The sequence below is a fragment of the Hylobates moloch genome, unplaced genomic scaffold, assembly GCF_009828535.3.
Source record: "Hylobates moloch isolate HMO894 unplaced genomic scaffold, HMol_V3 SCAFFOLD_5, whole genome shotgun sequence".
Classification (NCBI taxonomy): Eukaryota; Metazoa; Chordata; class Mammalia; order Primates; family Hylobatidae; genus Hylobates; species Hylobates moloch.
Window position 1 is genome coordinate 21201585 of NW_026652280.1, and position 17190 is coordinate 21218774.

At 43.9% G+C, this 17190-nt stretch overlaps 1 protein-coding gene across 11 annotated transcripts in view; it reads right to left on the minus strand.

Annotated features, from left to right (window-relative positions):
* Positions 1-220: 220 nt before the first annotated feature.
* Positions 221-17190, minus strand: part of NEDD4L (NEDD4 like E3 ubiquitin protein ligase) — a 359974-nt gene continuing 343004 nt past the window's right edge. For 8 of the 11 annotated variants that reach the window (XM_032152182.2, XM_032152178.2, XM_058438299.1 and 5 more), the window contains 7 exons: positions 14472-14545; positions 12221-12281; positions 10320-10379; positions 8664-8771; positions 7123-7219; positions 6321-6393; positions 221-1709 (listed from right to left, as the gene is read on the minus strand). In XM_032152182.2, the coding sequence (XP_032008073.1) occupies positions 1607-1709; positions 6321-6393; positions 7123-7219; positions 8664-8771; positions 10320-10379; positions 12221-12281; positions 14472-14545 (576 nt within the window). In that variant the 3' untranslated portion in view covers positions 221-1606. The remainder of the gene's footprint in view (positions 1710-6320; positions 6394-7122; positions 7220-8663; positions 8772-10319; positions 10380-12220; positions 12282-14471; positions 14546-17190) is intronic. The other 3 variants (XM_058438296.1, XM_032152185.3, XM_058438294.1) reach the window with 1 other exon arrangement.

A 17190-nucleotide genomic window follows, 5' to 3' on the forward strand; every position in this document is an offset into this window, starting at 1 on the left:
GATCAAATCTCTAGTGTCCCCTAACTGCCCCAACAGGGTCTAGGACAACACAGGTTAAAAAGGACAGCGGGGTTCGTTCAACTCCCACTCTGCCTCAGGTGTTTTCTCAAAGCACGACAATTCTGCAGTGGAGACTTACACGTGGAAAAGAATCAAACTGTGCAGGTACCTTCAGTCCTCTGCCACTACCAGCTCAACAGCTTGAGCTCAGAGGATCAAGTCAAGTCTCTGTCTCACTTTTAATCTAGCACACAACAGACACAACTCAGGCAGTACACGGTATCGAAGCATGCAACAGGTCATTGGTAACAAAACTCAGATTAAGTGTACATTAAATAAATCTTCGTAGTTGAGTAGAAATCACAAAACAGTTGGTGAGGACAGGTCTGTAGGCTCAGCTTTACATCCAGGTTTTTATACACCAGCAGCCAGATTCACAATTGATAGATATTGCACCGGAAAGATGTGTGCAGGGAAAAGAAATCATCATCACATTTAATGTTCATGATAAAAAAATAAAAACAAAACCAGATATGACCTCCATGTAGTACATAAAGTGCCTTCAGGATTGGTGCATTTACAACAAAAACTGGTTGTTTAGCTACCATTAGCAAACGCATACAAACAGGAGACTGAACAGATCTGGTTTCCACAGTTTTGAATCAAGCAGTGCCAAGTTTCATTCAAAATGTCTGTACTACAAACAGCAAAGAGGAAAGAGAATAAAAGATGACTGTACAGCGCCAGGAAGGGTTAAGTAATTTCTCGGATGAGAAATGGGAGTCCAACCCTGTCTCAAATGTGTTAGAGCACATGTAATTACTTCTAAGGAATAATGGTGTGATTCCTTTCAAGTCAACACAAAATTTGTCATGCTATGTTACAGTTCTCTCAGCCTGTAGCTACTAGCTAAATTTGTACAAAAAAACCCCAAAACAAAAACGTAATATCCAGTTTTTCATTCTGAGTATGGAAAAAATTATCATTATGTCTAATATTATATTGGAAATTCTCTCAAAGTACTTGTCTGTAGAAGGTTTTTGGACAAAAATTTGCCTTCCAATTCTAACAAAGTAGAGGGTGGAGGTGTCAGAGTACTTCAGAAATAAAAATGTCATTGACATTAAGCCTGGTATGAAAGTGAAATACAAAAAAAAAAAAAATGCTCACTGTTCCAAGTACATGAGACATCTTTAATCATAACGAAATAAAATCTGCAAATCGGTCTAAATCATTTTAAAAAGTAAACATGAGTTGTAATACTATACCTGTAGAGTGATTAATTCCATTCATTGTCATTAGAAAGGATGTAAAATATTTATTAAGGGCTTTGCCTGCAGAGGCACAACATAAATAGCATAAGTCCTCCTGAAATGTAATTAGTGTACACATCAACCAGTTGATAATTTGTGGTGGGAAATGCAGGAACTCAAGCTGGGACCAGGTTCCCGCATCCGAACTTGGATGAGTGCGTGGTGAAGGCTCGGCTCCAGGGACCATGCCTGCAGCTGCTCTCTGCCATCGCCTCTGCAAAAGTCTGTTAGGCAAATGCAAAAGTGCAAGCAGAACTTGCTTGAAGAACAACCACCCCCGAGGCAGAGGGTGCTTAATCCACCCCTTCAAATCCTTGAGCATTTTCCACGGCCATGAGAAGTTTCTCTCGTAAATCTTCAAAGGTTTCATATGGAGGTAAGTCAAGGCGATTAAAGCTGCAAAAGGAACAAAAAGTGTAGGTGAAAAGCCGCAACAGCACTTCCTAGATCTGGTTAATAGGGCATGGGGTTTGAGTAAGAGAATAAAAAAGCTTTAACCAACAATTTTGATTACCTGGAGAAAAAACCCCCGAAAACCTCTAGCTATGAAACATCCACACTAAATAAGCTCTTGTAATTTACAGAGAAAGAACATTTTCGAATGGTCCATGAAACCTTTGCTATAGTCAGATGCAGATCTTGGAGGAATCCTGGTGGGAAGGGAAACATGAAAAGCAAAGTACCTGGCAAGATTTCCAAACCCTTGGAACACAGAGTTGATGCTTTTGGAGTTACCCATGAATTAAGACTGTGTCTATCTCTAATACTATTACTTATTCCACACTAGGCCTCAAGCCAAGTGCTTTTCTATTAACTCACTTCATTTTCATCACAACCCTATGAAGCAGATCATGTTATCTCCTTTCTGCACAGAAGCTCCTGGAGCAGAGACATAGGGCAAGGTTCCTGAGGTCACAGTCTTTGTCATACGGCAGACCCACAAACAGAACCCAGGCTGTCCGGGGCTCGGGAACACCAGTGCTAAGCTACCTCCTCTGATCAAAGTCAGGCAAAATTGACATTTGCTATGCAAAGTTGCATTTAGAAAAAGTCCCTACACATCTGGAGGCTTCAGGTGGGGGCGGGGGCTGCAAATCACCCTGGCAATAGTGAGGGTTTTCAGACAAATGGATGGCCTGTGTGCTTCTGTGACATGGGGAAACTGCACATATGAGTGCCAAGTGGATCGGATCAGTGGGCCTGGCATACAGCAAGGGCTCAATTACTCAAGAGATGGTATCAGTGTTAACACCTTTCAACATTTACTGAATGTCTACATGGGGCTCAAGACCAGAGCCTTTAGCCACAGAACCTGCACCTCTGTGTGTGTGTGTGTGTATGTGTTGGGGGGTGGTTGCTGATGTGTATCTGTCATGAAAATGGCATGCACACTTGCCACAGCTGATTATGACATAAGAGCTCATGTTCACAGAGTGCTCACTGTGCCCCATTAGCCTTGTCTCAACGTTATGAACCCTGGCAATCACCTTGTAAGGCAGGTAATGCTTCATCCCTATTTCACAGAGGAGGAGCTTGAGACACAGCAAAGTTAGGTAACTTGCCCAAGGTCACATGGGGCCAGGTACAGCTCCGGGTGCTCCAGCTCTTGAAGTGCACTTGTGCTGCCTCTGCCCCGAGTGCTCACACTGTGTTTAAAACCGCCCCCTCCAGGTATTGATGTGTGATTCCAAGAATGAGCAAAGTAACTTCTTAGGTTTTAAAAGCTAACCATTCACGTGCTCGCTTTGGCAGCACTTGCACATATACTAAAAGCTAACCACTGTCACAGCAACAGAAAAGAAACAAATACTGTAGAGGGCTGTTTAACAACCCCTAAATATTGAATAAGTCCCACTGAGTTCCACTTGTATTCTCTAATAGCCACTAATCACTAAAAGACAGAGAATAACACTGTGCTTCTCAAACTGGGATTCTCAGAAACCCAGGAATCCTAAAAGAGTAAGTACTAATAGAGGCTTTTAACTTTCTATTATCATATTGATAAAGACAGGACTTCGTATCTACAGATGGCATTTAAAAGAGCCTTTCACGGAAAGTGGCTTCAGGCTTTTCAGCTGGGGTTTCACAGTCCTAGGCCTGCAATCCTTATGGGGGTCTCAGGCCCATTCTTGAGGATCTGTGACCATTTTTTCCCTTTAAAAAAGGTCCACAGATTATTCAGGTTTGAGAAACATTGGCATGATGAAGAGAGAGGCAAAGATGGGATGTCAAGATCTGAGGCTCTGAATCATGCTGCTTAAGCTTCACCACTTTGCATCTCAGTGTTATCTGTAAAAAAGTGGGTCATAACATCACCCACCTTTTAGGACCGCTGTGATGATGGTATGAGTCAATCACATCAAGTGCTGAGCACCATCCCCGGAATGAACAGAGTGCTTGGTGAGTGTGAGTTCCTATCATTTCAGAGGTCAGGACACACGGACCTGGCTTTGGTCTGCACTAATGAGCTGGGTGACCTTAAGGAGCTCATTGTTCCCACAGGGCTTCAGCATCCTCACACGGAAGATGCATGGGCTGAACGAGATGATTTTTGTTTGCTTTAGAGTCTACCTAAAAGGGCAGGTGGGCCTGTGATTCTTAATGAAGAGTAATTTTAAATGTCTGAGTAGTGACCTTTTATAGAACAATGAAATGAAGTCCTTTGAATGTCAGACACTCAATAATCACCACTGGAAAGCTTAATGAAAGGTACCCTCATCACAGAGAACCAGATCCTTCAGCTTCTGCTCTTCTAGGAAATCAGATTTTTATTTTGAATTTTAATTGTGTATCATAAAACATGGAAGAAATTAAACCTATGTATGGCAAAATTTCACGGCAGAACTGTTGCCACGAAACAGCCAGTGAAGTTTCTGTTTCCTATGTCAAAATATAGTCAGGGTTAGGTAGGGAGGAAAGCCATCTAGAAGAAACAGCAGAACAGTCCCACTCACGCTAGCCAGTGTTGCTTGCAACTGCCAGGCCTCTCCATTCGGGTCAAGTTAGTCTGGGGAGAACATCATTAGGAAAACTACGTAGTTGCTTTATTTCCGTGACACATAAAGAGGAAAATAAGTTCTGGTAAGAGCCAGCTAGGCTGTTCCCTTCCTGTAGGTGGATCTTTGCCCTTCCTAGGGAAGAGCTGTGAATTTTCAACCCTGCCAGCCTATAAGAATCATCTGGGGAGCTTTGGAAATCCCACTGCCTGGGTCACACACCAGACCAGTGAAGTCCAAATCCCAGGCATCAGTGATTTCTTTAAAGCTCTCTAGATGGTTCCAACATGCAGCTGAGGTTGAGAACCACTGAGTTCAGAGGTCTTATCTGGGAAGTTCTACTTGTGGCAGAATCACGCGGGCTCCGAAATAAAAAAGACAGTTCAATAGTTAAGATATGTGTCCCTGAAGTCACGGAGAAACATGGGCTGAATGAACATGAAATTGGTTCACTAATTTGGTTTCCTTGGAAAAGTCTAAAAAGAAAGTGGGTATATCAACAGAGGCAGTGTATCTGGTGTAGTGGTTAAGGGTGCAGGCTCTAATTCTGGTAGATCTGAGTTCAAATCCTGTGATCTGGGAATCTGTGACTCAGGTGAGCCCTGGGCCAGCCTTCTGACAGCCCAAGGGAATAACATATCTCATAAGGCTGCCACAAAGATTAAGCAGTGCCTGACCACAGATGATGACTGTGCCCAATAATTTCGCTTTTCCTAATCTTCATCCTGGTTAGTATTATGAGCTTGAGTTCCATATCACCACCCACAGTTCTGGGGCTTGGCTCAAAGCCAGTGCCTTTCATATGGAGGACAGTAGAACCCAGAAAACCACGTATAACTTGGACACTGTTTGGATAAAAGCTCTGAACTACTCAAGCATTCTTCCCTTAGAATAAAGCCAGAGAACCATGGACAATGACTGCTCTGGATATTCATCAATTTTAGGCTGGAGTCAGCTTGCTTTCAAGGCTGTGACAGGCAATGACCACATTCATTCCATTTGGAGAGTCACGTGAATGGTACGAATGGAAGAAAACCACCTTTCTGGTGAGGCAAGGGAATCCAACAGAAGTAAAAAATCTTTCACAGCCGATTTTTCGCAAATGTATTTTCATGAGAATTCTCTCCTGGCCAGCACTTCTAGTTTAAGGGAGGGCGTTTCCTGCAGGGAGTGTTCGGTTGCTTCTGTTAGCTCAGTACGGCCAGAGCAGGCTTTGCAGCCCCCGCTGCATGAGAAACACAGGGCTATGCTGCTCACCGTTTTCCAGAAGGCCCACTTCTGCTGCTTCCTCAGGAGCAAGAAATAAAGGCCTTTGCGGAAAAACCAACATGAGGGACATGGGAGTTGGAGTTAGCAAGAGCTCCCTGAACCCGGCTTCAATAATTCGATCCTGTCCAGTCTGCATTTGTGCTGGGTTTCATGCAACTCTTCAGAAAACAACTGGGACCCTCCTGCCTCACTGTGCCTCCTGAGAGGGCCTCCTGAGGGCAGCCACGCTCCACGCCTCGGCATCCCCGGCCACGTGTCAGCCTTCTTACCCTCCTCCGACAACAGTCACATTACCGCTCAATTCCAGGGAATCACGGGTTATTTATGGGCACAGAAGGCCTTTGAAAAAGGATGTTTCTACAGGGTATTCTGTCCTAACTTCTCAACCAATTTAAGGTTGGAGTAAAAACCCAATGTGTTTATAGAGGTTGAGAGCTGCCTTATCTATGTATGGTGAACAGTGAAAGCTCCATTACCTAGAATAATGAGGGAAGGACTGGGCTCAGGGGAGACATTCTTCACGGCAGGGAGGCCTGAGCCCTTTATGTGCCAAACATACTGAGTGCGTTACATCTTATTAGCACTACTGTACGATTTCTATTTTCACCCACATCACTGTCCTTTAATTCTCTAAGCTACTTACAGACAGGAAACCGAGCATTCTATAGCCTCGAGCCCAGCACCATACCCAGCTAAGTAGTTCAAATATTGCTGTTGACATGCATGTGTTTTTGTCACTCACCATGTGTGAGCTCTGGGCAGTTTCTCAGGACTGCCCCATTGCTCTATTGTAAACAGCTGAGGACCATTGGAACCTAGACAAGAAAAGAAAAAGAAATGTTAAGAGTGCTTGGGGCAGAAGAATGAAGCTATGGTGTGGTCTGCAGTCCAGCTACTGTCAGGGAAGGGTTTGCCCCCAGGGGTGAGGTCCAAGACACTCTCTTCTGTTGCAACATTGAAATTTAATGTTGAGGGAAGCCAGAAGTCTGCACAATCTCACAGAAAGACTCTGCATCGTCTCCAGAATGGAACTGCACCAAGTTTAACAAACACAGCAGTTACGTGGAAAGGCAGGCAGCTACAGCCTCTCAGCTGGACCCTGGAAATTTAAACTTCGGGGGTGGGAGGACGAATGAAATGTGACCTTCAGTATGCAAAGTACAGAGTGATTTTTAAATCTATGATAAACACTGAAAAATTCTGCCTACTGGAGGTGACTTTATACATCAGTTTACGATCATATAAATGACCCTGCAAAACCTAGTTTTTAACGATTTACTAAAAAACTAAAATAGGAAAAAAAAAAAAGGCAGCCTTATGGATCTCTTCACAAACTGCCCCCCAATCCCTCGAGGTAGAAGCACCATGTTATCTATATAAAGTATAGATAACAGTACTTTCATTGAACTTTTATGGAACCTATGCATGGCACACTGTCCTGAAACTTAGCCTTCTGCAGAGGCCTGGCGGCAGGGTTCTTGGGCCAGAGTTCATGCCTGGCTGGAAATTCCCAGGACAACTGAATCTAATGGCGTCCTGCTCACCATAAAGTTCAGCAAATCCATTCATAGGTACTCGCGACGTCCCTGTGACAAACTGCAGTAACCGGATACGCTTTTCGGCGTCCATGAGTAGCACAGCCTATGAACAGAGGCAGAAGGTCATTATACCCCCCATGTGACCCATGGCACATGCTGCTGTCATGCAGGCAGGCAGAACTTAATCTTATTTATATTTCAATGTAAGACCTAGACAGTTGACTCTGAAAACTGAGTAGGTTTTTTATGGCCACAATACTAGCTGGCCTCTCTAATCTAAGAGACTGAGTGATCACAACGTCCCTCTCTTTCTTCTTCTGCCAATAGGCCAAAATAAATGATATAAAAAGCAAATTCTCTGAGGGCACTGAGCTCATGTTTCTGTGTTCGAGGCTTACCAGTTCCCCCTAAGCCAATTATAAATATACCGTATTTAAGATTTGTCATCACAAGGGGAAGCCAGGTTATGAGATGGGGTTTCAGATTGTAGACACATTCCCTAGAAGACATCATTTTATAAAATGAAACAAAAAAAAAGCAAAACAAAAAACAAAGGCAAAGATGGGGTTCTAAAACAATCTGTGTATCTTACATATCTGCATTATTACGGGAATCCAGGTGGCTTCACTGGTAATGCCACTTGGACTGCTGTAGGAAAACATCTAAAGCAAGCCAAGTGAGACCTGGACTGGGCTTTGAAGACTCTGCTTTTTTATCTCTGTATTCCTGCTGGCATTTGAAATAGTAATAAAAGGCATTTAGAAATGTGAAAAAGGCCGGGCACGGTGGCTCACGCCTGTAATCCCAGCACTTTGAGGGGCCGAGGTAGGAGGATTGCTTAAGTCCAAGAATTTGAAACCAGCCTGGGCAACATAGTGAGACCTCATCTTTAAATAAAAATAAAAATAAAAATAAATTTGAAAAAGTTAAATGATTCCTTTTTGGGGTGAAGAAAATAATCAGCCTTTTTGGGGATAACTGTTTTTTGTTTTTTTTTTAAGTTTGTTTACTATATCTCCCTTGGGCTAACCCATTCCTATTTTACTTCCCTCCTAAGCCGAACAGGATACAAACAGTGGCCCTAAGATAATAAATCAAATGTTGTGTTATGTTTGGTTGAAAGATACACAGATCAAAATATTTGTTGGAATATATTTTAAAAATTGAGAAAACGACTTCTTAACAGAAAGTGGCATCTTGCAAAGCCATCCCTGAAGCCTGTTTCTGCCCTGGGAAGCCCCCATTTCTGTTTACACATTGGAGGACCAGTCCCTCAAATAAAAGTCACTTTCACGAGGTGGTCAAGGAAGGCCAGTGTGCTTTTGTAGGGACCAACTTCATTCAAGTCTAGCTGTCTGCTACAGTTACAGAGGAGCCACCACGGGGCTGCTGGCTCAGTTTGCCTCTTCCCTCCCCCAGCAGTCCAAGCTCTAACGGACCCCAAAGCCAGCATCAGTCCTGAAGTCAGACCACAATGGAGGGCGCCACACAGCCCTCAATCCTGCCTCAGGTGGAGGACACCGGGTAGGGCTGGGCCCCGGAGTTACCTTCCAGAACCACTGAATGACGGGGTGGTTTGGGCAGTAGCCATTCTTGTAAATAGAATGCTGTCTCCAGTCATTCACATCCACATCACCGAGGCCGCACATGAGCAACTAGGAAGAAAATTTACCAGATGTAAAAGCAGGATGTGAAAGCTGCGAGATCACACACTGAGAAATGACCACCCTCAGTGCCAGCATGTGGTCACTGTGCCACGAAGGTAAGCTACCAAATCGTAACAACAGAAGAAGGCAGACACCTGTTCCAGGCTCCACCTGCCACAGCAGATCACAGAGGCAGCAGTCACGAGGGCGGCTCAATTTGAACCCTGCGCAAGCCACGGCATGTCATATCGGATATAAAAATGCCACAGTCGTCCTCTCTACCCCTCTAGTCTTACACATGGGACCCGTGGATTTTCTCACGCTCCAGCAGCATCTGCGCATTAGCCTGGCTGCTTCTCCTCCCGAGAGGTTATTCCTCTGGATATCTGAAAGCATCTCCCTACCCACAGAAGAATTAGTGCTTATGACTCTCCTCCAGGTTGATCAATTTCAGTGATGACAAATCACCTCATCTGCCCAGAGGCCTAAGAACGGCAGACATATGCTAAGGCATAACTGGGTCTTCGGCTTAGCATTTAGTCTAAGGTTTGCTGTTCCTATTATGCAACTCTCCATCAGGGGAGGTTTCCTGTGGACAAATGGAAGATATTCCTGCAAAGGTACCAGAATGAAATGGAAACAGAACTAAGCCAGAAGCCTGGAAATAAAGTTCCTAGGCCTGACTGTGCCAAAACCTTGCTGGGTAAACCCAGCTGCTCTCTGCCTCAGTTTCCCACCTATCAGAGGAAAGGCTTGAGGTATATGATTTCTACAGACATCATCGATCTTGAACTTTCTCTTTTGAGATAAAAGTATAGAAAGCCGGTCTATGGGAAACGCTCACTGGATACGGACGGGGGAAGTGGCCGAGTCCCACCAGCGGCTTCTCAACAGACACAGTCTTTCTCCTGTTTCTCTCGACACAACAAAGGGCGAGATATTCCTTTGTTTTTAAAATGGCTGTTGCTCATCTATGTCAACACCAAGAAGCTGAACTAGACAATCATTAAACTACCTTTTGCTACTACCTTGTTGCCTTCTGATATTTTTCCTCACTCAACATAAACCACTTCAAGTTCAATGAGATGTCTGTTCGACAGGCCCAAGTAGATGCTTACGGCCACCTTGTGGCCAACACCCCCATTTGGCTGCCACGGTGGGGGTGGATGGGGATGCAGCAGAGGATACTTGGCCAGTCTGGTAGTGTAAGCAGGTTTCTGCTGTCCAGAGGGCTACTGCAAACCTTGTTTCTACTTGTCGTGGTGATTTGCCTCGCCTGGTGCATAGGGCCATGATCCCAGCTCTGCTCAGTGGCCTCTACTTACTAGGCATGTTCCAGAACTGTCCTCTGATGGGCAAGGCAACTACAGCTGATTATTTCTGCTGTTCCTTACTCCTACATTGGCAAATAAGCCCCATAAGAGACATGTAATAGAATTCATCTGAAGTTACTCTCTAGGACATTATGGATCCAAGAATATTAAAATATTACTTGTAAAGTAATGAGAGATACTTTAAAAAATCCACTTTACATAAAATAATGTTTATAATACAAACCTCCAGCTCATTTTCATCAAAAATTTTAATCAAATCAATAGGAAGTAGTTCTGTGAATCCCTGAAAGAAAAAAAAATCATCTTAAACACCTATTGCCTTCAAAAAAAAAAAATTTCACAGGAAAAACAAACTTTTCTGGTTAGCCAGAAAAAAATACAATCTCTCCTGATGATTCCTACGTCAGTGACAGTATCAAGTAACTATAGTTCCAGTAAAAACAACACAGTCACAATATAAAAGTTTCGAAAAATCATAGAATCTAGAAGATTCAAGTAGTGGAGTAATTTCTGAAACCTGATGAAAATACGGGATACTGTAGGCAGGTGGATTCCAAAAGCCATTTATAACACTGCTGTGAGTCAGTGCGTCCTAAAATGCACAGGCCACAGATGTGTAAGAGACATACTTAAAAATAACGTGCTGGAGGCATGGAGAAGAAACACAGAGGGAGGCAGGTGATGGGTGCAGAGGCTGTGCGTACAGAAAACCATGCTCCAGTTCCCAGGGTACCACTAACTATGGCGTGATCTAGGACGAGCTCAGCTCTGCTGGGCCCTGTGCGCTGCGAAAGCCGCGTTTCTGAAGGTATGGACCGCCTGCGGTGGGGTCCAGGAATCTGCTTCCTGGGATTTCTTATCTAAATAAAGAGTGAAACCTGCCATTCTGTCCTCCCATTTTAAGTCCCTAAGGCCCCGAGTTGTTTCTGAGTGTGTTGCCCGGGCTTCACGCATCCTGTGTAGGTGCCTGAGTGAAGGGAAAGCATCGCCCCACGAGAGCTCTGCCTCAGTGCAGAGAAAATCAGTCACGTGGACGCGAGGCTGTTTCCTGTGTGATCTTCGAGGTAACTAATACTATCGGATTTAAGAAAGATTTTCACTTTTGGTCCAAGTGGAATACTGTTTAAAATGATGAATCCCTCACCCTCTGCTAGGGGCCTGGCAGCATCCCTGATATTAAAAAGTTGGATCTGGGCAGTGCCCGCTTTGCTCCGTAACAGGGTAAAAGCTGTCATGAGGTGGCTGGGTATAAAATAAATAAAAACTCAGCTTAAGAAAATGTGTTTTCCATGTATCTGTATAGAAGAGAACTTGGAATGAATTATGCCACAAAGACAAAGGGCAGGGGATTAAAAAAAAATGCCCAGGACTGGGCGCAGTGGCTCACGCCTGTAATCCCAGCACTTTGGGAGGCCGGGGCAGGTGGATCATGAGGTCAGGAGATCAAGATCATCCTGGCCAACATGGTGAAACCCCATCTCTACTAAAAATACACAAATTAGCTGGGCGTGGTGGCGTGTGTCTGTAGTCCCAGCTACTCGGGAGGCTGAGGCAGGAGAATTGCTTGAACCCAGGAGGCAGAGGCTGCAGTGAGCCGAGATCGCACCACCACACTCCAGCCTGGGCGACAAAGTGAGAATCTGTCTCAAAATAAATAAATAAATAAATAATGCCCAGGCAGCAGTGATCCAGGGAGGGAGGGGTGGCAAGGCACTGCGGGGACTGCGCTTTATCATTCAGCTCTCAGCCCTCGGGCTTCTTGGAACCTGTCACTGCAGCAAAAGGCAGCCTTCTCTTGGGTACCGCCTGAAACTTCAAGATAATGGTTCTAGATCAAGTTTGTAAAACATCCTCTTTAAAAACAGGACAAATGTAAAAATAAGAGAAGCCAAGCAGGAGAACCCATGAAAATGAAAAAGAAGAGGTGGTGGCACGACGGCTGAACACTCTTGTGCTGGAGACTGGCCAGCGGTGTGAGCTGTGCGATCCTGGCCTTCCTGCAGGGTCCCCAGCCTTACCTCTGTCTCTGATCAGCTCCACCACACCAGCTAAAGGAGAAGCGCGATCCCCCCTCGACCCGGGACCAGAGGCACATGGCAGAGAACCCTGGCTAGCATGGCTTACCTCCAAGAAGGCGTTCATCTGCTTCTGGACCCTGTTCACAAATCTCCACTGGATGACTAAGCTGCAGGAGAAAAAAGGACAATATTGAACCACCTCCATCATCACTAGTGCTCACTGCTTTCTCCACAACAGGGAGTGCTTCTCCTCCACCCATGACAGCAGAGCAGAGGGGAGGGTCTCCTCTGTGCCCCCACTGTTTAGTTTATTCATGGCTTCTTTCAAGACTCCCTGGAACACCCATGAAAAACCTAAAATCTCACTGGAGATTTCAAAAGAGTAATTAACTTCCCCCACATCAAGGTTTGGCTGACCTAAACTGCTTTAAACGCTTAACTGCTTTAAAATGCTTTAAATGCTTTAACTGCTTTAAAATGTGACAACATGGAGAAAAGGGAAAAGTCCATGGGGTGTGAACACACAGGTATACGTGTATAAGATGCACACACCCGTATACACACCCACATATATGTATATGTATTTGTAAAGAGTACTCAGGACAATGCATTTAGTTATCTAATATTTCATTCTAGTGTCCAATGTGCTAATATTCAACAATAACATATAAGCTTTATCAGCAAAATGATTTGCACTCATAATTTAATGCCAAAATTTAGAGGATGAATGGTAAGACCTCCTTATGCAACTGAAGTTCATCAAAACCAAGTTCCCTGCGATAGTGTTTAATGCACAGCGTAAGTGATCACAAGGCAAATGTACTCTGGATGTCATCTGAGGCATTCCATCACTCTGAAGGGCTCTCACCTTTGGGGTGGTACACTGTAACCATGGTAATGGCCCTGAGGACCAGCCTGCAGCACAACCACTGTGCAGCCTCTCAGGCGGCACCTCCTGGGCTACAATGAACAGCTCAACAGCATTCTTCTGGCACCAGGGGAGCCGAGGTATCAGGGAGCAGTTGGTGATTTCAATTATACTTTTAAAAATAAAGCTAGCTGGAACCCTGCCTGGCCCTGACTCCCACCACGTTTGAACCCTAAAAGAATTAACTGCAAAGAATGATGCAAGACACATACCATGCATGTCAGAGTCCTCGGATTTGAGACCTGGGTCACCCTGAGCTAGAATATTTTTTAATCCCCACTCACAGTCTGTACTTTCTGAAGGAAGACAATGGTGTCTGCCAGGGTGTCATCAGCTAAGATTGTTCATATTCAGAACAAGAGAGCCAATTAATGTGGCCAGGTAAGAACTGATGTATCTTATTTCTAGTCTATGTATTCAGCCTAACAAGCTTTCAACTTGAGAGTGGAAAAAAGTCTGCCATGTAATAGTTCCACTCCTTCCTGGGATCTCTGAGTAGAGACTTCTAATTAGGAAGGACAGTAGGTTTTTCTTTGCAGATCACACTGAAAGGTGCTAAGACCCACAGTCAATGCAAGAGCTGTCTGAATTCAAGACCTCTGACCAATTCCAAATGAGAAGAAAGGAGGGAGCCCAGCCTGTTGAAACGAAGCACTGAATGCAAACGAGGAACTCAGGCCACTGCGGCGACCACAAGAGAGCAGAAACCAGGTGCCAGGAATCACACACTGCAGTGCTCACCTCACCCCTGCACCAGGGGATCTCCTTGGAAGATCCCAGAGTTATGCATTTGAAGCACACATACATACACTAAAAAAGAAAACGTAACGTGCCCAACAGAGAAAAAACTTCTGCCTGGTACAAATGTCTTAGAATCACTTAACAGCTAGACTTCCAAAAAGACTCAACGTTTTGTTCCACTGAGGCTGAGGTTGAGTTAAGAATATTACAAATACCAGAAAGAATTCCTTAGGGTTGCACATGCTGAATTCTTCCTATCCATTTTAACTATTTCTGTACCTTTCTATTATGGAAAAGAAGTTGGGAGAGAGACAAAATATTTTTAATTTGTTGGTTCCTAATTTTGCCCTGCTGGTCACTGACACCGTGGTCCTCCGTTGCAATTCTAAATCTTAGTTGATATCCACATATTCCAAAAGAGTATTTGCCATATTACTCAATAATATAGACCTTCTCTCCCTCCTCTGCTCCTTTATAGGGCAGCTCAATGGAGTCATGATACAAGACAGACTTTCCATCTCATATTCAACTTCCCATTAGCCCAAGCCAGAAAAGAACTTATATTGTTGAAAACTGACCAATCAACTCATGCCCATAATAAATGCATGAGCTGTTTCAGAAAGGGACAGTGACAAAACATGCTTTTCAATTTATTCAAAGAAAAGGCAGTAAATACGTGTATACATACTCGATATATTCCCTTTTGTTTTCATTTGTGACCATTATTTCTGACCCGTTGGGCTTCAAATCCACTTGATATGTCTGTAATTACAAAGACAAAACAACAATTACTATCACGAAGTTATCTTGCATATTATTATTGAGTGACAATGTCTTACTATAAAAGGAAGACAACATGTATTCAGAAATATTTCCCAGCAAATGGGCTCTGTGCACAAGAGAATGTCCAGTGAGGCTTTTTTGCTAGGATGTTACACAGTTAAAGATGCTATCATTAGAGGCAAATTGTTTTATGGTTATTTATGACTTTTAATTATTCTTCATATATTAGCAATAATGAAGAGCAACATTTTTTCATCTGCCATTCATTTATCAGGAAACTAATTATGTTTCACAGAGAAAAGAACAGGGTACAACCATCAAGACTCCAGAAATCCAAATTCTAATGCATTCTGTTTCTGAAAATTATATTTTCTAGTCATAAAAAAGGATGGATGGCATTTCTTTCAAAAATGCAAACAGAAACTTAAAGACAAGAAAGAAGCTTAAGGATTCAGGCTGAAGAGACAGATTTATCTGGTTTTTGAAGACATTTATTTGCATCAGATGCCTTCTCCTCACTCATCTGCTCTGAAGCGTCCTCCCTTAGTGCCACCTACGATCATGAAAAAAGCTGCTGCAATCAGGGCAGCCCTTTCTCCTATGCCCTGACCCAGGCCTAGCTTACCATAAGGCCACATATCGCAGTAACCAGCGTGAGGGAAGGGAGAGAGGCCTACTATTTTAAAATAAAATTTTTTCTCTCATTTTGGGGAAAAAAAGGTGGAAAAATATAGCACCTACACCTCTCCTACTGAAAGAAAGCCATGCCACTATTTTGGTGGGGTTCCCTCTAAGTCTTTTTTCCTCTGCCTGCTGGTTGCATTATAGACTAAACCAAGCCGGGGGAGAGGGTTTTCCAAAGTAAGTATTAGGGTAGTACCCAGGAAGGATGGAGGTTCCATGTTGTGATGAACTCTGTGCTCTGGCAGAGGCCGCCTCCAGGGGTTCCTTGGTCCTGCCATCTGTACCCAGGAGATCCTGAGCCCCTCTGACCCGAGCGCTCGCACCTGTGTCTCTCATGCGGCTTCTCCATGCACTGGCTCTTGTTCCCATTCACACTGAGGTGGCTTTTCAACGTAAAACACATTCATCATCTATCCAGTCCCTCGACATTCTCTTTTTCTCTTTATTCAGGAAGGAATCTCATTTTTCCACTATGCTTTCCATTTCTGCAAAGTCAATTGAACTCTTCACTGTGCCCAATGTGAATTTTAATCCCGCTGCTGCGTTTCCGGTGTTTCTGACATCCTTCATTTCTCCATTTCCCTTTCCAGCTGCCATCCTCCCAGTGCATCCCATTTTCTCCCAGGGGTCATCTGCTCCTGCCCCGTACAGGCCGTGTCGGGGATGGAGGATGCCAAACAGTTTCCACTTGGGGGTGGGGTGGGGATGTTTCTACAGTGAAACACTGCCAGTTCGTGGCTGGTTCTCAGAGGTACGTGGACGACAGTGCTCATCCATACCTTTTGTTCTACGTGTTAATAAACCCAGGTTGGCTTTTCTTCTTTTCCCCATTTATTCCTCCCCAGACTGCCTTGTTGTTCCTTCAGTAAGAGTTTTCTTATCAGATCCACACCAACGACAAGCTAATAAATCCCTGCCCAGGTGTTGGTATTGAGAAGGCTTTCGGTACAGCTCGGCTACACTCAAGCCAAATCTTTCCTCCCACCCTTTCCCCTCGCACAGGGAAAGGGAAGGAGGTGAAGTAGATAAGCATCCACAATCCCTGTAATACACTCCTTCCAGCATTCATCCAGCCCTCTTTCCCTGATCACAGAGCCTTCCTTGGTGTTGCCTGAAAGTTGTAATTTCCAGAGAGCTATTGAATGAGCGGGTCGGCCACAGACAAAGTGGGGAGGGGAGGGCTAAGGCGGAAAACACTCTGCTTCCTCCAAAAGCAGTGCCCAGAGAAGAGAGAGAAAATAAGTCAGTGTTGCCGAGTGCAGAGAACTGGTTCTCACCTTCACTGTGGGAGGCAGTCTAATTGGTTCAATCTTTTTCTGAAGATATTATAATTTGGCAATAGGCATCACAATTTTAAAATTATATATCAGTTCTCACAGTAATTTCTCTTTTGGAGTTTATAGCAATGGAAAAAAATTAGTCAAGTACACAAAATGTATATTCCAGATTATACATTTGTATGTTATATATATTATGTATATATGTGAGTATTCCAGGGTTATACAGAATTATATGTTTATATAGAAAATACTAAAATAGCCCAAACGTCTACCAACAGGGCACGGTTAAAAACATATGGCACGTCTACAAAGTAAAATTCAGCACAGTCATTAGAATGTTATAGACTAATATTTAGTGACATGAAAAGGTATGTGTGATATATTAATTTGAAAACTGTTTTCTGTTCCTGTGTTAGTTTGCTGAAAATGATGGTTTCCAGCTTCACTCATAAGTGGGAGTTGAACGATGAGAACTCACGGACACAGGGAGGGGAACATCACACACTGGGGCCTGTCAGGGAGTGGAGGGCTAGGGGAGGGATAGCATTAAGAGAAATACCTAATGTAGATGATGGGTTGAGAGGTGCAGCAAACCACCATGGCATGTGTATACCTATGTAACAAACCTGCACATTCTGCACATGTATCCCAGAACTTAAA